A 23,914-nucleotide genomic window follows, 5' to 3' on the forward strand; every position below is an offset into this window, starting at 1 on the left:
AGGTCACTCTTATTCTAAAATAAAATCAAATCCTGAAAGAACTATATTATTCATGCAGAACAAAATCCCCAACTGAAGGCCTAAGCCTTCATTCTGTCCCAAAAACAAAGAAAAGAACATTGTATATGCAATCTTCTAGAATGTGCAATGTATAGGTCTCATTTGGCTGATCTATCAATCCTACGCAATGTGGATTAATTCACTCTTTGGGGCAAATTAATTCTGAATGGTAAGACAATGAACATATTTTTTTTTTCATTTTCTAGAACATCAAACTTTACATAAGCTGATAATAAGCTATCAGAGTATTCTCGAGAGATTTAACTGAAAGAGTAATAGATTTATGAAAAAACAACCAAAGATTTTAAAACTTGAACAACATTCCTAAAATGATGTCTTAGTCTGAATAGTTTCTAAAATATTAACAAGCATTTTTTAAACACTAAAAAATTCAGTAAACATTTTCCTGGTTGAGCAGAAGTCAACCAAGTTTCATATTAATGTAATTTTGCAAGAAAGGTAAAGAAAAATGAAGGAAAATATGATCAAAATATCTAACACAGAGGAATCAAATGACCTTGCCTGGAATGATTTCAAAATAGAAAAAGAAATCCATATATACAATCTCAAGTTTTAAAGTCCTGATAATATATAACACTACAGTCTGCAGCCAACCAGTTCTTTCCTCTATGTGTTACACCTGCATTAACACACTATAATCAATGCATACCATGTTGAGCTTTAACTACAATATGAGGCAGACATCTATACCTAATTTAACAACTCTAGTTAAAAGGTGAGTTTGTTCAGGTTAAGTATAGATCTAGTCCAAATACTTGTGTAGATTATCTTCACCCCGTCCACAATATGCTAAGCAAGAAGTTTCCACATTGCAACAAGTGAGACTGCCCAAGGAGTTAACGATTTAGCAGGAAGCACAACTTAAAAAAAAAAAAAGCTGATCCAGGAAAATGGAAGAAGTGTCATTCATCAGAAGTGACAGGTTTTGAGAATCTGTTGATCGATTTGAGTAATAAGCCACCAACTGCATGCTAGCTAGCAATGTTTTTTTTCCCCTATGCCAGCCAATAAAATAGTAAGCTGGGTACCTGCTACAGTCAGAGATAGGAAAGCTGAGGCAAAACCTCTAGAAGAAAAAAAAAGCCATTTTTACTAATATTTGAAGACGGCAATTATAAAGAGAGTCACAGGCTTGGCACAGGTTGAGACCAGGTCTCCATCAAGGAAACCATGGTTTAAAAAACAAGAGATGGAGTGAGGTGGAATTCAGAGTTCTACGTACGGCATGACTTGAGAAAACTAAGACTTTTAAAAGTTGATTTTATAGTCAGGGAGGGAGATCATTAAATAAACTAAGCCAAGCTCTATTAAAAAGCCGTCTACCCATCTGCTGACCTGCTATTTGGCCAATCAGTCTATGTTTTGAGAGTTCTGCCCTCCGGGTGTCTGAGGGACTGTCCAAGTGTCAGTAGGGAGTTGTGGGGGCTTGTTGGATCTACCCTTGTCACAGAGGAGTTATTGGCATCCAACTGGCCTTGGAATTACTTTCTCCAGGACTCTCAGGCCGATACCCACAGCTCTATTTCCTTCTCCTCCTCTTCCTCCTGGTCCAACAAGGCCATAAAAGAGTTGTGTGAAATTGTATTAATCATTTTCAACCATTATTTTATATTCCTAACCTCTCAAAACAGAGGTATTTCTGTTGGGTGATAAGAGCCTGTTCAGGTAATACCTGTAAAAATATGCCTGTTGTGAATGTTACATATAATTTAGCAGATTTTTTGTTTTGTTTGGTCCCAATGAAGTTACTAATTTATTCATGAAGTTGGTTGCATAGATTCATCTTTCATTTTCATGTGTCACAGTACTTAAAGTTGGAGAACATCTGGACTATGTTTGTTTAATTACAGTTACATTAAAAGTGATGTAGTGGTTAGAGTGCAGTACTGCATCTCACCAGTTTCAAGGTTGACTCAGCCTCCCATCCTTCCGAGGTGAGTAAAATGAGGACCCCAATTGTTGGGGCGATATGCTGACTATGTAAACCGCTTAGAAAGGGCTGTAAAGCACTGTAAAGCAGTATATAAGTCTAAGTGCTATTGCTATTCTGGCATCTCTTATGATAATGTTTAAATAAATAGGTCAAAATCTTTTGCTCACACTATACATTACGCATCAAAAGAGAAACTGTGGTACATCAGCCTACTCCTTGAACACCCCCCCCTTTGTAAGTTAAAGTCCACCAGCTGCACTTATAAAGTTATTCTTCTCTTTTCTTCTCCATATATCCTCTTCATTTTCAAAGGAAGCTATAATTTGCTTTAAGAGAGATTAAAGTTGATATCAATCCTACTTAGCTCCAAACCATTCTTTAAAACTATGGTTACTGTGTTAAAGCTTTGTTGAATAGGGAAGTAGGCTTGTGTCCTGGCAATCAGAAACCCCCAAAACCATAATATAAATTTGGCAGCAAAATCACTTATTTTCAGTAGTACAAGCTTCCCAATACATTCATCAGAGGAAGCCTTTATATTTCACCTCACATGATCACAATCCCCTGAAAACAACCAACATGGATGAGAAAATACCCTTTAATAATAAAGTGCGGACTAGGTTTAAAGCTACCCTTGTTTGGCATTCACCTTTGTGCAGAAATAACCTAAATAATATAGCTAAAATAACAGGTAAAGGGGAATTTAAGCTTTCTATGAAGTACTCCCTCATTCTTGGGACAGGACGTAGTATTTCTGCATCACGTCAGTAGCATGAAGAGGAAAAGAAAGGGTTAAAAAGAAAAGAATGAAAGGAAATTTGTATCTGAGAGGTGGGACAGAGTATTGTACTATTAATTGGATCTAAGACAGCCTCAGTACAACATCTGCAGTACAGTAGGCCATTCCCTTTGACTTCAAATAAAGCTCTGAAGAGAAACAGGTAGAACAAAAGACTTGATTGTCAGATCCCTGAATTTCCCAGGTGTTCACAAATCCCAGTAGATGTAATATATACCCATTTCATGCAGCTATCAGGCACTAATTATTGGGAGGAATTTCTGTTACCCACATGATGAAATAAGAATAAAATACTTACTTGATCTTTGGTTTTTGATGAAAAATAGTTTTAGCCTCTCTTTAAAGGTGTTGTCGTTCATGTAGAATTCAATCTGTACTCTAAAAAATAACCAGACAAAATGATTAGACATCAGTCTAATTAAAACAGATTGCAACACATAAAAATTGCCTCCGTGTCTTTTTGCATTTAACTGTTTATGCAGTAATCATTGCTTTTTGTTCTGCCTTCCAAGCTCAAGACAATTTACATGGGGTTTTCTTCAAATGTACCCGCGCATACAGTGTTACCCCCACATGAGATAGGTTACGAGTGACTAGGCCAGGTCAGCCAATGAGCCCCATGGCTCAGAGTACCAAGTTGGGGGACCTGAGTCTCAAGAGCCACAATTAAACAAGAACACCCTGGAGGTGTGTTCCAGACTTCTCAAAAGTTACTGGAGGACTGTAATTTTTATTAAAGGAAAAGAAATTATCGGTGCACAGCAGTGGTAGTTAAGGCATTAAGTTAGAAACAAGGACAGTTCTGGGGTCTAGTTCTGTTTTAGCTACAAAGCCAGCTAGGTAACCTTGGGCCAGTCGATCTCTCTATACAAAGAGTTTTCAACTTACAAACACAATTGGGACCAGAATTCCCATTGTTAAGCAAGGCAGTTGTTAAGTGAGTTGTACCTGAGTTAACAACTTTCTTTTACCATGGTTGTTAAGCAAATCACTTCAGTTATTAAGTGAATCATGTGGTCATTAAGCAAATCCTCCCCCATTGACTCTGCTCATTGGAAGCTGGCTGGGAAGGTTGAAAAAGGTGATCGCATGAGCCTAGGATCTGCAATCACTGTAAATACATGCCAGCCACCAAGCACCCAAATTTTAATCACGTGACTGTGGGGTTGCTACAACGGTCATAAGTGTGAACAGTAATGATAAGTCACGTTTTTCCATGTTGTAACTTCAAACAGTCACAAAATAAATAGTTGAAACTCAAGGACTAGTTTCTGAATTTGGCTGGTAGTTGTACTGAATGTACGAGTTATACAGAGCCTGAATGTAGAAATACAATACAATAGCAGAGTTGGAAGGGACCTTGGAGGTCTTCTAGTCCAACCCCCTGCCTAGGCAGGAAACTTTATACACACAAATGGCTATCCAACATCTTCTTAAAGACTTCCAGTGTTTGGGGCATTCACAACTTCTGGAGGCAACTTCTGTTCCACTGATTCATTGTTCTGTCAGGAAATTTCTCCTCAGTTCTAAGTTACTTCTCTCCTTGATTAGTTTCCACCCATTGCTTCTTGTTCTACCCTCAGGTACCTTGGAGAATAGTTTGACTCCCTCTTTTTTGTGGCAACCTCTGAGATATTGGAAGACTGCTATCATGTCTCCCCTAGTCCTTCTTTTCATTAAACTAGCCATGCCCAGTTCCTGCAACCGTTCTTCATAAGTTTTAATCTCCAGTCCCCTAATCATCTTTGTTGCTCTTCTCTGCACTTTTTCTAGAGTCTTCACATCTTTTCTACATCGTCGCGACCAAAACTGAATACAGTATTCCAAGTGTGGCCTTACCAAGGCATTATAAAGTGGTATTAACACTTCACATGATCTTGATTCTATCCCTCTGTTGATGCAGCCTAGAACTGTGTTGGCTTTTTTGGCAGCTGCTGCCCACGGCTGGCTCCTATTTAAATGGTTGTCCGCTAGGACTCCAAGATCCCTTTCACAGTTACTACTGTTGAGCAAGGTACCACCTATACTGTACCTGTGCATTTCGTTTTTCTTGCCTAAATGTAGAACCTGACTCTTTTCACCATTGAATTTCATTCTATTAGAGAGTGCCCAATGTTCACGTTTGTCAAGATCCTTCTGTATCTTGAGCCTGTCTTTTGGAGTGTTGGCTATTCCTGCCAGCTTGGTGTCATCTGCAAATTTGATGAGTTCCCCATTTATTCCCTCACCCAAATCATTGATGAAGATGTTGAAGAGTCCTGGGCCCAAAAGAGAGCCTTGGGGTCCCCCACTGCATACTTCCCTCCATGTAGATGCAGTTCCATTGAGGACGACACGTTGAGTGCGGTTGATCAGCTGGTGGTGATGCTGTCCAACCCACATCCTTGGTAGGTAGATCATAACCTACTACTTTATCTAGTAGTAGGTTATGCTCTACCTAATCAAATGCCTTACTGAAGTCCAAGTAAACTATATTGATGGCATTCCTCTGATCCACCAATTTTGTCACTTTGTCAAAGAATGCAATAAGATTAGTCTGGCAGGATCTGTTTTTGACAAACCCATGTTGGCTATTACTTTGTTTACTTCTAGGTGCTCTCTAATTCGTTGCTTGATTATCTTTTCCAGAATCTTTCCTGGTATTGAGGTCAGGCTGATAGGTCTGTGGTTTCCTGGATCTATTTTTTTTCTCTCCTTTTTTGAAGATGGGAACCACATCAGCTCTTTTCCAGTCCTCTGGAAGTTCCCCAGTGCTCCAGTTGTATTGCATATGTTAGATTAAGCATGATGATAAAGTAATATTTTAATCCCTCTTTGTTTAATGTCATCCCACCTTCATTACCAAGGACTTAACATTTTAAGGAAAATGTTAAACAAATGCATAAAAGCATACAAGTACACAGATTTTGGCAATTTCATTTCAAAGAGAAGCAGTACTTTTGTTTTATTCACAGGGTTTTGAACTACATACCTGTATTTTCAGGAACAAAAAATTATAGCATTCATGTGACATAAAAGAATAGGAGTCTTGCCAGTAAGAGAAGATCTTCAATGCTAATTAAGAGAGTTGAGTGTAGGAGCTAATATCTGTTTTATGAACTCCCATGATGAGAGGGCTGACTGCCTAATACTGCCCCCCCTCACCCCCCCTTTTTTTGGCTGCTTCTCATCCCTTAGCAACCAAAGCTGCCAGAAACATTGACATGTCTCCGTTATGGCTTTCAACAACTCATTTAACATTCTCGTATCCGTTCAGCATATATATATATATACTTAAAGTCACTCCCTTTATTTATTTATCAGCATAAATATAACACACATATATATATATATATATATATATATATATATATATATATATATATATATATATACATACATACATACATACATACATACATACATACGTGTGTGTGTGTGTGTGTGCGTGCGTGTGTGTGTGTGTGTGTGTGTGTCACAACCCCTGGTAAGCCCCAATTATGGGAGGAAGCTAATTGCTTCCAACATCTGTCAATCGGCTCGTCACAAGAGTCCATCACGACAGAAACCCAATATTTTTACTGTTGCCTTTTTGTTATATTTGTGTTTTTATTTGTGCTGATAATTATTTTATTATTTATTTATTTATTTATTAGCACAAATAAAAACACACACATATATATGTGTGTATTTGTGTGTGTGTGTGTGTATGTGGTGTATATTGTGTTATATTTGTGCCTATAACAAAGGCAACAGTAAAAATATTGGGTTTCTGTCGTGATGGACTCTTGTGACAAGCCGATTGACAGATAATGGAAGCTGTTAGCTTCCTCCCATAATTGGGCCTTATATATATATATATATATATATAAGGAATACACAGAGTAAAAACAGAAAAGGGAGAGTGATAGTGATCATTGAAATAAAGAGGATTCAGGCGTCATTCTGGGCCACGGTTGCTTAATCACAGAGTTGCTAAATAATCTATCAGTGGCTGGGCTCACATAGGGCACTAAACCAAAAGTGCATTTAGCCCAAATCACAGTAAAGTGCAAGAATCACCTTCCTTCCATTTCATGGAAACTTGTGAAAAGTCGGTTTGCCTTTGCCTTCTTCCAGCATGCTAGCTACCCAGAGTAACGTTTGAGTCAAATAACATTTGGATCTAATGACATACATAAATACATTCTTAACTTACCAGACTATCATACAATCTTAAGATTTCTTGGTGGGGATCCAAGTATTAATCAGATCCTAGTTTGCTTAGCTAAGGTCTAGCCCAGTGGTAGTCAACCTGGTCCCTACCGCCCACTAGTGGCCGTTCCAGCTTTCATGGTGGGCGATGGGGGGTTTGCTGTAACTCTGCCTTATAAATTTTATAAAGTAAAGTTACTTCCCTACTTTAAAAAGCACCATGACTGTGGAACCGGTGGGCGGTTAGAAAATTTTTACTACTAACAGGGATACAAAAGTGGGCGGTAGGTATAAAAAGGTTGACTATCCCTGGTCTAGACAATATTACTTAATATTCCCATTACTACATAGGAAAATAGGTGGATTTGTGTAGGCAACGGCTTTTCCTCAGCATTACCTACTGGTCATTTTTCTACGTCGCTTTTATATATTTAATGACCACAACTGGAACTGCCAGAATTGTCAGAATTGCTAAACAAGGTGGTCCTTTGATGTATTGCTTAACAACAGCTTTGCTTAATGATGGAGCTGACAGTCCCAATTAAGGTCATAAAAGATGACTACCTGTATGGAAGTTGTGGGTGGGATTTGGAATACAGTATGTGCCTTACTTACGGTGTAATCAGGACAGGTTTTCCTTCAGTTGACATGGATATTTTTCTGCCTAATTCTCAACAGTGGTGATATAACCAATTTAAGTATATTCTAATATCTCAGTATGGACCAGATGCTTTTGCTTTCTCTGAGAAACCTGAGCTGTTAATACACTTGATGGAAGCAATATCTGAAATAAAAACCACATCCTTTTTATATCATAAACCAAAAAAGAAAAAGAAATATATTAAGGCTGACATTAAGAGCATTTGTGGTTCATGGATTAAAGAACTGGAGCAGCCAATTAAAGAACACCACTAGCTGCAAATCTTTAAAACGAGTCAGTGAATTTGAAACTAAAACTGGTTCATGCAAATATTGAATTTTAAGTTTATTGAACACTATGAAGGGGTTTGAAAGAATGGATGCCAGATTTTCTCTGTTAGTACGGGTAATGTAAAAATTTTGAGGGGTCATTATGAATCACTACTATCCTTTGGAATAATATTTTAATGTACATAAATATATTTTGAGGATTTTGTTCAGTGTTGAATATGTTAATTTTAAATTATGTCCCCAAACTTGAAAACTGATTATTTTTGAGAAGTTATAGTTGTATCAGTCTTGAGATGTAGCTAAGAGAAATTTGAAAAGTAGTAATATTCTTGGTAATAAGAATTGGATTCAAGAGAAGCATGACTTTTTGAAAAAGCAATTTTATCTGTTAATCAAAAATGACTAAAGATGCTTTTCTGAGACGTAGGTTTTAAAATACTTTGTAATGTATGATAATAATTATTAATTTTCATGTAATGCATGATTTATATATGACATATATTAATAGTTTTCTGTTTTTCTGCTCTTTCTTTTGTTGTTTTTCATGTAATTCTTTCCTCTTTTTTTATATTTTAAACAGGTTTCTGTTTACACCTGTTAGAACAATTATATTTTTTTTAAAAAATACAAATGTAAACTGGGGAAACTCTACTATGAATATAAGTGAACCCAGTTTCAAGGAAAAGCATTTGCATGTTATCTGTTTATAAATAAGAGTTTTGATTTTAATTGAAACTGTACAGAACAGCAACTTGTAACCATCCTCATCCTCACAGCAACAGCATTCTGATCGATCCACAATTTCATACACAAATCCAATATTTGTGTATATCCAAGTTATCTCACACTTAGCTGTTCAAAATCTACAGAGCTGATTGTGTGAAGTTAGGGAGATCCTTACTGTCTTCTGAATTGTTTCGGGATTTTAAAAATCAAATGCAAGAAAAGCTTATTTGATTTACAGAACTATTATAAAAATACTTCTTTTAGCAATTTAGCCTAGTCATGGAAAAATCAAACTAAAATATAAAAAGAAATTAATAAAACTATGTCTCTCTCTGAAGAAGACATCAATAAAATTTGTCACATTTAGAATTGTTAATTTTAGAATTGTTAATTTAAAAGCTCAGAATAATTGGACAGCAACCAAATTCAGAATGAAAGCAATGAGTAAATTATAGATAAAACCTTCAACCCTAAATTCAAAGACTTCAAAAGTGATGTAAAGCGGTACTAAAAAAAATACAAGCCTGTCAACACTTCATTCATCAATTAACCTGACCTGCTATTAAAACTTAGATTCACAGTTAGCAGATTAGAACATTTCACAACACAAGATGCCTGTTAAAAATTCATCTTTATACATCTATTCATTACAGTGTTTCTTTAAGAAAACTTAAATTAGCTTTTGCAACTATGCATCTGAAAAGGCTTAGATCTCAGACGCTGTTTCTTTCCCTTTAGCCTCTTTTGCACCTTGCTGTGTGCATTGACCAGGTGGATAGTTTACCTTGAAAGGCATCCAAAGGGCAATTTACATAGTAATCTTAATTGCACATGTTTACTCTTAAACTAATCCCAACTGAACCCTTAATGCATACTTCTGAATTCATAGGGCTTCGCTCTTAAGCCTAAGGCTATTAACTACAATAGAACCAAATATCACATCAAAATACTTAGACTAATTAGCCCTATCGCAGCAACAAGATTTTTCACGACCGTTACCAAGCATGCTCTTTATCATGCTATGATCATGCTGAGGTTATAATGCAGTACCGAAGGCTACTTCTGCTGACTGTTGCTGCCAGCAGTTTGGCAGTTCGAATCTCACTGGCTCAAGGTTGACTCAGCCTTCTGTTCTTCCAAGGTCAGTAAAAGGAGGACCCAGATTGTTGGGGGCAGTTTGCTGACTCTGTAAAACTGCTTAGAGAGGACTGTAAAGCACTGTAAAGTGGTATATAAGTCTAAGTGCTATTGCTATCAGTTCCACCACTCTGAGTACTTGTTTCCAAAATCAGATGCTGTTTATTAACTCACAAAGAGAGTTTCTTAATATTATTTCCAGATTGGTTTATATTCTGAGAGGGGGTTATTTGATTCCAAGAATGTCTTTACAGAAAATGGAACTATCAATTAATAAGAATTAATGAGAATTTGGTTTTCCAAATCTGAACCTAGAACACGCTTCACTGGAATTAAGTATTAAATACTGGAAGCCAAAACTCTGTCAATTTTCTAATATGGGCAAATTCGGAATAGACATATATAGTACATTGGTGGAATGGACAGTATTAGACTCAAAATAGACAAAAACTCAAATATTTCTGGAAACAATTTGTCAATTAGAAAGTTATGGGATGCAATGTCTAGTAAAGGAAGATCTGATCCTTTTTCTTATGCTAAATTGATTTTAGGGGAAAACCCAATTTTAAAAATTGGGGAAAAGATGGTGTTATGAAAAAAATGGATAGAAGCATGGATATTGACTTTAGATCAACTGATAAACGATACTATATGGACTCTAAATCTTAAAGCTTAGTTCCCATTCAGTCTCCCCATTACGGTTGTTAGGGCAAACCTCTTGGCTTTTTCAGGGCAATAATGTTCTGCAACTAGGAAGGTATTTAAACTATTGTATACAGTACCTAAAATCTAACAATTAAGAAAAAGAATATTTTGGGTCAATAGATACATTTGAAATGCAGAGAACATGCTACTGAGTGATAAGCATTGCATGCTTATAAAAAGAGTACTATAACTGATGGAATCCGTCAAAGCAATATAGCAATGACTTCTACAGGGAAATGCAGAATATTGTAGAATATCCCAGGTTTTGGGGGTTCATTTATTCTGAAACATATCAAGAGGCCATAGCAGTCTAATTCTGCACTCTGAATAATGTCCCATGAGCTGGCTCTAATACTCTTTCAAGCACTACAATGAAGATGAAGCATTGATGGAGGGAACAGCGTTAACAGGGTCCTTTCACACATTTCAAAAGCCCTGTTCTGATAATATTTTTGCATATGGATCAACAGAGGAGGAATTATAAACAACATTTCCTTTAAGACATACTAGCCACATCACTGACAAGCTGGTACATTGTGCTTGCTATGAGGAACCTCGGGCACAAAGAAAGAAAAATCTGTGAACTCCGCATGGCATTAGGAAGGGCATCCAGCCACTCCATGGCTCAGCTCCATCCAGTCACCTCTTTTCTATTGCAAACTACATGGTTGTAAAAAGGCAGTTTATAAAGGTATATACAGTATAAAATAGAACTTATAGAGATAAAATTACACATTTAGATTCTACTGATCTACTTCCAATTACTAAAGTAGGGTTCTCACAAATTGTATAATTTTGTTGAAGGAATTACTGTCCTCGTGATCTGCATATTGATAGAAGTCCTACCTTTAATGGGCTGCTGATCATTAGAATTGAAATTGTTGGGCTCTTTCTGGAATTCAAATCCCAAATTCAGTATGTTTTATAAAAGTTTATGAGATGGTAAAATTGAAGGTTGATTGAACTCTTTGGTTACTTTTAGGAAATCTTGCTGGTTGATTTATTGTTTGATATACTTCTTTCAAAAATACACTAATGTCAAATATGTTTTAAAGCTTAATTTTTTGAGAGCCCTATTGATGAGTGAGTGCAGAAAACACTGTATATATTTAGCCTGGAAAAGAGATAAGTAAAGGGTCACACAAGATTTAAGAAAATGTCACAATTAATGGAAAAAAGTATGCACTCCTACTTCAAAATTGGGATTTAACAAAAGAACTCAAGTTATAAGAAAAAGAAATATCCATTATGATGTGTTGAAAAGTAGAACTGTTTGTCTTACAAGATAGATTGCCCTTAGATAGCACTTTTAAACAAAAGGTGAATAGCACAAGTATTAAACAATAATAGATTAACTTTGAAGGTCCTTGCAACTCTATGAATGCAGGGTTTTTTTCATTAAATATATCACACACAAATGTGTCTTCCTTAACCTTGTTTCTGGAGTGCTTGAAATCATTTTCTCTATGTTAAAGCTGATGGTTGACAAGAAATAATCAGTGGGTATTCTTTCAGATTTATGATAAACTATCTTCCTCAGCAAGGTTACATTATCCAGATAGTTCCTTTGATCTGACTTTAATAGAAGCTTTCAGGAGAAGTGCCAGCTGGGGCAAACAATGAAAGAACAGATGATAAGTTCTGAACATACTAAAATCAAAGTACTTTAAACTGAAGAAAGAGTTCTTTAGAAGATAAAAGTTTACGTAACAGATTTCTTATTGAATGTGTTCTACATTGTGTGAACCTTCCCAAACCTGGATAAATTATGCAAAATTAGATAAAAGTGGTTTTTCTTTGGGTAACGACACACAGACCCATAACCCAATCACAAGAAGATAAATTGGCTTAACATTTTTTACCGACATTGTATAAAAAGGACTTTCTGATAAGTAGCTTTGGGAAATGAAGGAAAGAGATTGGGAACCACTATTTTAAGGAGTCCAATGTGTTTCCCTGCTGCAATGCAAAGCAGACAAGTAGAAAATGCATTTGTCTGCAGTTCTATTTTCATCACTGGGGCCTTTACAAACAAGCCATTTATGGATTTTTTTTTTCAAAGATCTCTTGCTTCAAAGAAATATTAGGCAAAGGACAACAATAAAACCAATAAACAGTAGCCTGGAAACCAAAGTTGCTATTTGTAAAGAAATCCAAAATTAAACTGAGGTAAAATGCATATGATGGAAAATAATACAAAATATTAAACAATATGATTCCTGTACTATAGAGATGCTGGCTGTTTGTAAACATCAGCCTTTTCACTATAATATACCCATCACAGTAACAATATAATATATAATATATTCGGTATAGGTTCACTACTTCAATATAATTCAGTGTTATGCCACGGCATTCTAATATATGTATTGCTCACATTAACCATCCGCTTCATTAAGGATATGTCAAGAGACTTGAAACTGCCTTCTGTAATTTATTTAGTCTTGAATTTAACAGGCTAGAGTTCCTATTAATTGGAAAATTGGCAATAAATTGTAATTCCACCATCACTTCCATCCCAGCAAAAGAATATTTCTTTGAATACATTTTTGGAAAACAGATTGCATTAAATTGACATTAACATTTCAAAATGCGTACAATATTTTTCTGAAAGAATGAATTGAGCAAAGTCACTGTTGCTCTATTAAACATGGAGCATGTAAGCACATTAAGAAATATTTTTAGCACAATTATTTCAGCTACAGTCCATACATAAAATTGTAGTGAGAAAAACTATCCCACCTCCATTCTTCTAATCTATACATTCAAACCAATAATTTTTAAACAATTAAATAGTATGTATGATCAACTTTCTGAATCCTTATTTAGAAAGTTTAGGATTTAAACATGACTAATACTTGCAGAGGGATGCCAACTTGAAAAGTACTGCTATGTAAACTAGCATTGCATATAGTACAACAATGTAGAACGCTCTGGGCATTGAGGAGAAATCATGTTTTGAAATGCTTCAATAACATTGATGGAGAAGTAATGTCAAAAATAAATGGGAAGTTATTTCAAATGTTTAGGTGATTGTCACCTGTTATCTTTTAAAAAAACAAATAGAAATTCTGTTCTGAGGAAAAAATACTAAGGAAATCTAAACCAAAATTTCTCAAACTGTTTAGTTCAGGGCTGTCAAACTCCCGGCCGGTGGGCCACACGCTGGCAATGCCCACGCCCAATTTAGCAAATGTGGGGGGGGAGTCCCAATATGTCACACGACGACGCCGTGATGCTGTGAGTTTGACTGGTTTAGATGGAGAAATTGTACAAGTGTTTTTATACCTCTGAAGTAGTGAGGGACGGATTAGGATGACCCTTGACAGTCTCAACACTGCTACTACTGACAGGTAGACAGGTCTTCCTTCTCTACTGCGTCTCCTGTTTACATATGAGAAAAAAAACAAAGCACCGGACGCTCCGAAGAGCAGATTTCCCAACTTCCCACTATTTGAAAGAAATATTGCTAATATTATAGGACATACAATAAGTATGAACAGATCTATCCTGTTAACTACAAACTCTAGATAGGAAATTTCCATTTTTTTTTTTTTTTTTGTGCAAAGTAGTTGTTGAGAAACATTTTCCTTTCTTTTAGAAACTAGTTGAGACTCAAATCCCATATTTTGGATGGAACAAAGGAATAAGCAAATTTTTCTCTAAAAGTGCTGCAGTTCCCAAGACTAATCTACTTCACAAAGAATCTTCAGTGATTACTTGGGTCATTTTTTCACATTTGACTTAATGTACAGGTTCCCTAGTAAACACAAAACACAAATGAATATCATGTCTGCCAGTTAGATTTCTTTTAAGGAGGGTTTCAGCCAATACATTTGTCCCAACAATCTTCAATAATGTGAAATTCACCTAAATCCATTTAAATCTACATTCTTCTCTAAACTTAAGGTTATATCGAATCATCACATTGTTCTTCTATTTCCACTGATGAAAAGATTTGTTTACTTGTTTATTAGACTAGTCCTGATAAAAATATTGCCTAATTATGAGTTGTATTTTTTTTCTTTAAAACTCAACACAGCTTATCTTATTTGCTAGATAAGATAATCAATGCTCATTGGTGCCTCTGAAGCAAGAAATAAAATAAATAAATATATTTATTTATAAATATATATAACACTTTTCTGGCACTAATATACTCACCTGGATTAACGTTTAGGATAATTACTTATACAATAAAATAATACTCAGACTTTTTTTCATTAAAAGAACACCACCCAGCACCTATCCTCTTGTCACTCTGGAGGTTTCTATTAGAATAATTATTTCATTAAGGGGCATTAACGTATCTTCTGCAAACCATTGAGTTTCCAAAAACCTCAAATACTATATCAAAATTATAACTACTTCCAAAGAAAATCAAGTTGCTTCTTTGTTGTATAGAAAATGGCATCACATATGCCCTTGGAAACAACTAACTATATTTACAGTAGATGAACACATAAGTATATACGATGAATGCATAATATTTATATCAAGTATATCAATATTCAAGTATCCATTGTTTAACATTGCAATTCTCTTTTAAAATGTCATCCCATCATTTTAAAGATATTATAGCAATCTGTAAATGGGAATTTAAAAGTTCCTACAGTGCAAGGGAATCACAAAAAGTAGTTTTATTTTCTTTACCACATCAAATATTATTTCTAAGGAATTCTACAATGTGGTTCCAAATATGCACCTTAAATTAAAAAAAAACTAAGTACAATCTTTCATTTATTTTTAATGACTTTTAATAGCAACCAGAGGCTCAAATCACTTAGAAAAAATTCCGTAGGTAATTACCATGAGCACAAGTGGGAAATGGTCCACCAAAAACACAAAATTTATCTCTAGAAACCTGAAATTTTGAGAGGAAATACTTAATTTTTTTAAAATCATAATAGACAACTCAACTATTTAATTATTCTGTTCCTCTTCAACAGCAGGAATAATTTCAATCTTATCACTCTGTAACAGGATAGAAAACCCTTCAACCAGCGTAACTGCTGTATAAATTACACTGGATGTACCATAAAGAAGCACAGATACTGATTTTCTATCTGCATTAGAAAACATTAACCAGCAAAATTACCTCTGCCCAGAATCCAATCCTGGAAATTTCTGTCCCGGAAAAGGTAAAAATATGGATCCATGGGAAACTAGTTTGAGTGACATAATACTTTTCTTCATTGTTTTTTTTTTTTGAAGGAAAATATATGAATTTAGAGCTTTTATCCACTTAGTTAGATCTCTTTATCAGTACAGCCTTTTCAGTTGTTGAGTCAGTTGAATATTGTATCAACAGTTTTGAATTCAACTGCTCGATACACTATTAAGACAGGAAGCCCACTGATTAACAAGATTATTTTGCAGTGTTCTGCAAAATCATTGGAAGTAAATAAGTTTCTACAGAATAACATTTTGTTTCTCCTGTGCTCTTTTTTTCTTTATTTCCCTTTATGATTTATAAAGTGGAAGTTCATTGTCCTTATGTTCATTACATTAGTGAAAGGTGAATCTACTGTTATGCAACACAGAGACTATATCATGTTCTAATAAGACAGCATTATGAAACGGATGCCATAACATATTTGAAACAGTTTGTTATTACTAATTATATCATGGTTGATGGAGAAACTGGCTTGCCTTAAGGTTTTACCAACAAATGTCTTGGAGGGTAAATTTAGTAACACCTCTACTGAAGATGTACAGTATCTCTCAGTATCTCTTAATAAAGATTGAGACCTTGACGCGTATTTTGTTGAATTGCTTTATTAATATACCTGTGTAACTCGTATGGCTTCTTTTTTGTCTAAAAGTTCAAGTATGTCTGCTCCATTTTATTCTCATTCTCTCTCTCCCCCCCCCTCGCTCACCCTCTCTCATACACATACACACACACACACACACACACCAAATTTGGTGCTAGAGTTTGTTCAATCTACAAAGGGCTCTTCAATAATTTGAATAGTGAGAATTAGTGACACAATTAATTTTATACAGATCTTGCCAACATGTCCTTTACGTGGATGTCCTGATTTTGGAATGGCCAAGTATTGTAACCAAACTTTTATTAATTGATCATTGAGGGGAAACCATATTTACTAATAAAACCTCAGAGATATTTTAACTGAATGAGAAAATAATGTCTACCACCATTCCTTTTATTTATATAAGTAATACAGAACCATTTCTGTCTGAACAATAAAGGAGACAAGCAAAATTAGTCTATATGCAATTAATAACATCATAAAGTATTTTTAAAGAATTTTTATTTTTAAACAAAATAAACACAAACAAACATAAAACATAAAACCATCTTCTAGTTACATACAGTGTGTTGGTTGGTTACAAAACCTTTGTGCATCCTCTCCATAGTCCTCACTTACAATTTATATAAAATCTCGTCTTATCAGTCTAGTACAGTGGGGCAAAAAAAGGATTTAGTCAGCCACCAATTGTGCAAGTTCTCCCACTTAAAAAGATGAGAGAGGCCTGTAATTGACATCATAGGTAGACCTCAACTATGAGAGACAAAATGAGAAAACAAATCCAGACAATCCCATCTCTGATTTGGAAAGAATGTTTTTGCAAATTATGGTGGAAAATAAGTATTTGGTCAATATCAAAAGTTCATCTCAATACTTTGTTATATGTCCTTTGTTGGCAATGACAGAGCTCAAGCGTTGTCTGTAAGTCTTCACAAGGTTGGCACACACTGTTGCTGGTATGTCGGCCCATTCCTCCATGCAGATCTCCTCTAGAGCAGTGGTGTTTTGGGGCTGTCGCTGAGCAACATGGACTTTCAACTCCCTCCAAAGGTTTTCTATGGGTTTGAGATCTGGAGACTGGCTAGGCCACTCCAGGACCTTGAAATGCTTCTTACGAAGCCACTCCTTCGTTGCCCGGGTGGTGTGTTTGGGATCATTGTCCTGCTGAAAGACCCAGCCACGTTTCATCTTCAATGCCCTTGCTAATGGAAGGAGGTTTGCACTCAAAATCTCACGATACATGGCACCTTTCATTCTTTCCTGTACACAGATCAGTCATCCTGGTTCCTTTGCAGAGAAACAGCCCCAAAGCATGATGTTGCCACTCCCGTGCTTCAAAGTAGGTATGGTGTTCTTTGGATGCAACTCAGCATTCTCTCTCCTCCAAACACGACGAGTTGTGTTTCTACCAAACAGCTCTACTTTGGTTTCATCTGACTATATGACATTCTCTCAATCCTCCTCTGGATCATCCAAATGCTCTCTAGCAAACTTCAGACGGGCCTGGACATGTACTGGCTTAAGCAGGGGGACACGTCTGGCACTGCAGGATCTGAGTCCCTGGAGGCGTAGTGTGTTACTGATGGTTATAGCCTTTGTTACGTTGGTCCCAGCTCTCTGCAGGTCATTCACTAGGTCCCCCCGTGTGGTTCTGAGATTTTTGCTCACCGTTCTTGTGATCAGTGATCTTGTATATATTCCATTTTCTAATTATTGCTCCCACAGTCGATTTCTTCACACCAAGCTACTTGCCTATTGCAGATTCAATCCTCCCAGCCTGGTGCAGGTTTACAATTTTGTTTCTGGTGTCCTTTGACAGCTCTTTGGTCTTCACCATAGTGGAGTTTGGATTGTGACTGTTTGAGGTTGTGGACAGACGTCTTTTATACTGCTAACAAGTTCAAACAGGTGCCATTAATACAGGTAATGAGTGGAGGACAGAGGAGCCTCTTAAAGAAGAAGTTACAGGTCTGTGAGAGCCAGAAATCCTGCTTGTTTGTAGGTGACCAAATACTTATTTTCCACCATAATTTGCAAATAAATTCTTTCCAAATCAGACAATGGGATTGTCTGGATTTGTTTTCTCATTTTGTCTCTCATAGTTGAGGTCTACCTATGATGTCAATTACAGGCCTCTCTCATCTTTTTAAGTGGGAGAACTTGCACAATTGGTGGCTGACTAAATCCTTTTTTTGCCCCACTCTATATATGCATACATTATTATCATTGTTAATCATTCATTTGACCATAACTATTATTACACCATTTTATGCGAGATATTCTAAATTCTGAGTTAATTTATATTATAGTACTTCATTACATCTTTCTAAATCCATCCAATAGTAATACATCTTTATATTATATTCTGTATCATTCCATTATCCTTGTATTGTAAAAATCTCTAACATATTTCATTTCCATGTTGTTGTTTTTTGTCTAACCATTGATAAAATAAATCCCGTATCTTATAAAATTGTTTATCTTCTTGTCCTCTAATTTCAAATGTCAATTTACTCATTTCGGCACATTTCATTATTTTCTAAATAACTTCCTCCTGCGTTGATATTTTCTTTTTTCCAGTTTTTTGCAAATGCAATTCTAGACACTGTTAACACAATTGCAACCAAATATTTCAATTCTCTACTATATATTTCTGGTAAAATCCCCAATAAAAATATATCTGGTTTAAAGTCTATATGTTTTTCTGTCATTTTTTCTTCTAGCCACTGTCGTAAAAACCTTCTATTTTAGGATCTTTATCATATCTAGAATGTATTTGCACACATGAAAACCAATTCATCCTTATACCTTGTTCTCCCAGTTCTTGCATAGATTTAAGTTCACCCTTTCCATTTAATATTTTACTATATCTGACTGTTTGTTCCTTTTTGTATGTTGTTGGATATAAAAATGCTTCAATAGTTGATAACTAGACTGAATTTTTAAAATCATAATGCCTTTCCAAGTCATTATTTCTTCCAAGTTTTCTCCATTTTCTTCTTCTATCTTTTGAAATCTGACAATATTTCACTCTTATCTTTTTCAATCTCGTTCAGTCTGCTGTCAATGTCTCCAATTTTCTTATCTTTTTGCTCATCTTTTTCTTCAAATTTTTTGGAATCTGTCCTCATATTTCATCATCATGTGATGGATATTCTCCATTTTTTCCTCTATTTTTTTCTGTTCTTTGTTCAATGTTTTCTATTCTTTGTTCAATATTCTCTGTCTCTTTTCAATACTCTCTGTTCTTACTTGTATTTTCTGAATTCCTTGCCTAATCATCTGCAATGTCACTTCCTTTTCCTCTTCCTGCTGCCATGTATTGATCTTTGTCCTCCAGAGGGTGAAGAAGAAGAAATTGGTACTGAAGAGCCCATGGCTGTTGCCTTTTTACTCATTTAAAGCTGAAAAATACAAGGTCTTCAGGCTCTTCTATACCTTAATCCACTTATAGGGGGGGTGGGGGGGAGGAAAGTAAGGGAGTAAAAAAAATGGAAAAGGAAAACACTGCCACTGTATAAAATCCATGGCTCTTATGTGTAACATCATAAAGTATTGGCCCCATACATTTAGTCACACCATTTGATAGGTAGCCATAGAAAAATTTAGATTCACATTCAATAAAGTATTGATAAGATAGTCAGTAGTTGCATATTAACGAAAAGCAGCAAAAATAAAATAAAAAAATCACTCTCAGTTAAGAAAAAGCCAACATAGTAACTAAATTCTATTTCACAGACACTTAAAACCATTTTGTTAAAACAGTTACAAGTCATATTTTAAAAAGAAATAGATTGCTTAAATTGTACCTATAACATTTAAAACTGTTGTAGGAAATGACGGGACACATAAGCCAGCTCTTCAGAGAAGGAAACGTTTATTTGTGCAGGTTCATAGCAAAGAATAAATGGCCTGAACACCGAGTGAAATTCAGGAACTTCCTTATATAGTTTATCACTTTCAGCTAAAGCCATCTGTTAGTTTTGGAAACACCCCTCAAGATTTGCCCTTGAGTTACAGAAAGTAGGTCTAGAGGATGTCATAATACATAGGTCAGCCAATGGACATACATGGCTCATATTTTGAGGAACTAACAAACAGCCAGGCAAGCAGATGGGCTAAAATACAGGGCGGGGCATAACCTTTTCCTAGGGGGTCACAGCAAGATCGACAGCAGTTTACAACTTCCGCGACACCTCATTTTAAAGCCCATAAAAAACTGAATTGAATGAGCTATTAAATGTTAAATTTGCTTTAAGAATGGCTGGAAAATTCGATTCGGAAGAACAAAGGATCATTGACAGAATAAAATGCATTGCCTTTCGAGAGGCTCGCGATGCTGGAGCCAGATCTCAATCCGGCAGAGAACATTGGGGCCATAATTAAGGATGAAGTGGAAGCTCTGATGATTCAGGAGCAAGGTCAAAATCGATATTCGGTTGAAACTTTGAGAATGAATTTGGAAACTGTGTTGAAAAATCTGGAAAATCGAACGGAACTGTTTGAAGATTTGTTGTGTTCTTATCCACCTCGTTTGAATGCTGTTCGAAGGGCTAATGGTGGTCATACTGACTATTAAATCGTGTCAATAAACTCAGTTTTTGATGGGCTTTCGAATGGTGTATGAATTATTTGTGTTGTTATTACAAGTGTTGCTGTGACCCCCTAGGAAAAGGTTATGCCCCACCCTGTAGATGCTTTGCCTCAGCATATTTCATGTGCAAACTTCCTTCTAACCCGTGTCTAACCGCACTATGTCCTAAAAGCAAATCTTGCAATTTCTATATGAACAGTTAAAGCTTAATATCATGAAACCCTAGTTTGGTTCAGGCTTGAGGCCTACTTTGGTTCAGCCTGCCACCTTAAAACCACATTTTACAATAAAACAGAAATAAAAATATTTTATTCCATGATTTGCTATTTCCTGTAAGATGAGGACTATTAGCTGAAAAAATAAGCCAATCAATTTAAATTTGGAGAAAATTGCTAAATTTAATTTACTTTATTGCCATTGTACATATATACACAGTTTACACATACAACGAAATTCACATAACACCCAGAGACCCAGAGGCCCAACACACATAACAATCCCCAAACATCCCCACCCACCCAAAAAATCCCCTGCCCCTAAACCACCCAAGCATCCACACAACTGACCAAGAAGTGCTGTCCAACAGCTCACTGACGGTGGGCCTTTAGTTCAATGTTGAGTGCAATTATAGCTCTGGGATAAAAGCCATTCAGAAGACGCGTGGTCCTAGTTTTAATTGTTTCTGTATCTTCTGCCAGAAGGCAACAGTCTAAAAAGTCTAAATTGATACAAGATTAAAAAAAGATCTGTAATTAAAGGCACTATCATAATGCGAACCAGAGTGGAAGACTGAAGAGACCGTGTCAAGCATTCTAACTTATTATGATGTTAATAGTATTCAGTAGATACTAGAGCAGAAAATAATCCAGTGACAGCTCATTGATTCCAAATTTCCGATAAGGCATACTCCATGCAGTCAATTTGTGACAAGCCCTCCACAGCAATGTATTATTTATCCATTGTGTCTCATAGGATTGCTTTTGTGAGATGGGCAGCTATGCAAATGTAATTAATAAGTACAAATAAATAAATGTGGCCATAGGGATATCTTTTAAAAATTAAAAATATCCACTCACTGCACAATCATGAATTATGAAGATTGGGATGTTGTGATATTCTTACTGAATTATATAAGATGTACTCGAAAAATGTCACATTTGAGTACAATATTGAAAATTTTATTTGCCAGTTATTGGAATTAGTAGCTGCTGTAAATGAAGAGAAGGCATACTGGGGATTAAATTTTCTTCTATATATAGATAATAATTGATGTATATTGAAACTCAGCTGCGTTTACTGAATTATTGGAACTCAATAAAGAATTAGAGAGGTTGCTGTACATCTCTTCCTAGAATCCCTCATTATTTGCCATGTTAGCTGAGGATGCTGGGAGTAGTGCCTCGATATTTAGTGAGCCAGATTTTCTCTTGTTCAGCTCAACATAATCAAGGATAAGTTAGTGACAAAACGATGTTCATTTTTCCATCTAGACATTTGGGAAGAAAAGGAAGAGCAGGATGCCAGAATGAACAATTGCTTTTATCTGCCACACACCTGCAATTATATAAGTAAAACGAGTGAACAAAGCTCTTCGAAGTCTATTTCACTGGCATGTTTTTGAGATCAATTTTAGACAAGGATTGTTTATGTACCGATTGACAAGTGTTCTCTCTAGCTTGTAAGTGCACACAATGGAGGACAGGGAAAGAATGAACATCGGCTGAAGGGTCCTTTTCTGTGCACTGCGGGAGAGTCCAAGCAATGGGTTAAATCAGTCTGGTTGCCCTAGGACTGAGGAACCCTTTTCCTTGGCCACGCCTCCTGGTGTTGCTTGGCCCCAGAATTTTGACAAGGTCTGGAACCCGTGAAGTCTGAAAGTGTGATGAAGCAGTAAAGGAAAGTCCACTTTGACACGACGGTCACGAATCCCTGGACGGAGGAGCCAGGGTGGGTTGGACTCTCCCACAGTACACAGAAAAGGACCCTTCAGGTAAGCCAATGATCATTTTCCTACGCACTGCTTGGAGAGTCCAAGCAATGGGGCATACCCAAGTTATATGTCACTAGGGCGGGCAGAAGATCAGTCCTGGGATTCGGTCATGGAAACAACCGCCTGGAGAACCTGCCTGCCGAACGAAGCTTCAGCCGATGCATACATGTCCAATTTATAGTTCCTGACAAAGGGCGATGGTGAAGACCACATAGCCTCTCTGCAGATGTCATCAAAGGTAGTCTGAGTAGCCCAGGCCGCGGTGGTGGCAGCGCTCCTTGTGGAATGAGCAGTAATGTGTCGAGGTACTGCCCTGGACTGATGTTCATATGCAGCTGCAATGCATGCTCTCAGCCACCTGCCGACCGTAGAAGATGTCACCTTCTTACCGAAGGAGCCTGATTGGAATGACACAAAGAGGGCCTCTGACTTGCGGAAGTCTGCAGAATGCTTGATGTATATCCGCAGGGCCCATCTGACATCCAACATATGCCAAACACGTTCCCTTGGGTGGTTGGGGCGTGGGCAAAAGTTTGGTAAGAGAACTTCCTGCGCCTTGTGGAACCAGGTGTTGATCTTTGGGGTGAAGGCAGGGTCCAGACGCAGCACGACCCTGTCCGGATAAATGATAGAGCCGCCAGCTCTGATATGTGCCTCACAGATGTTATTGTGACAAGAAAGGCAGCCTTTAAGGTGAGGTGTCGAAGTGAAGTTGTACATAGAGGCTCAAAGGGGGGTGAAGTAAGAGCCTGTAGGACCACCGATAACTGCCAGGTGGGATGGGATAATGGTGAACCCACCAGAGGGCGTAAGTTGGAGGAGCCCTTAAGGAAACAGTGAACCCTTAATATTTTGCTAAGGGGCTGGGTCGCATAACTGGACCAAACGGTGGATAGTGCCACCACCTGATGACGAAGGGTGTTGGGGGCGAGACCCTTGTCTAGGCCCTCCTGTAGAAAGTCCAATACATGGGAAACAGGTGCAATGACTGGATCAAGCTGGAGGTTGTCACACCACTTGGCGAAGGTGGACCAGGTGGAATCGTATATCCTGGTCGTTGAAGGGCGCC

General features: G+C 36.7%; 1 protein-coding gene across 1 annotated transcript in view; it reads right to left on the minus strand.

The window, feature by feature from the left end:
* LOC116508883 (potassium channel subfamily T member 2-like) overlaps positions 1 to 23,914 on the minus strand; it is a 127,304-nt gene that overhangs the window by 45,677 nt on the left and 57,713 nt on the right. The window contains 1 exon segment of the mRNA XM_032217679.1: positions 3,112 to 3,191. Coding sequence (XP_032073570.1) covers positions 3,112 to 3,191 — 80 coding nt within the window.

Source organism: Thamnophis elegans, chromosome 5 (genome assembly GCF_009769535.1).
Source record: "Thamnophis elegans isolate rThaEle1 chromosome 5, rThaEle1.pri, whole genome shotgun sequence".
Lineage (NCBI taxonomy): Eukaryota > Metazoa > Chordata > Lepidosauria > Squamata > Colubridae > Thamnophis > Thamnophis elegans.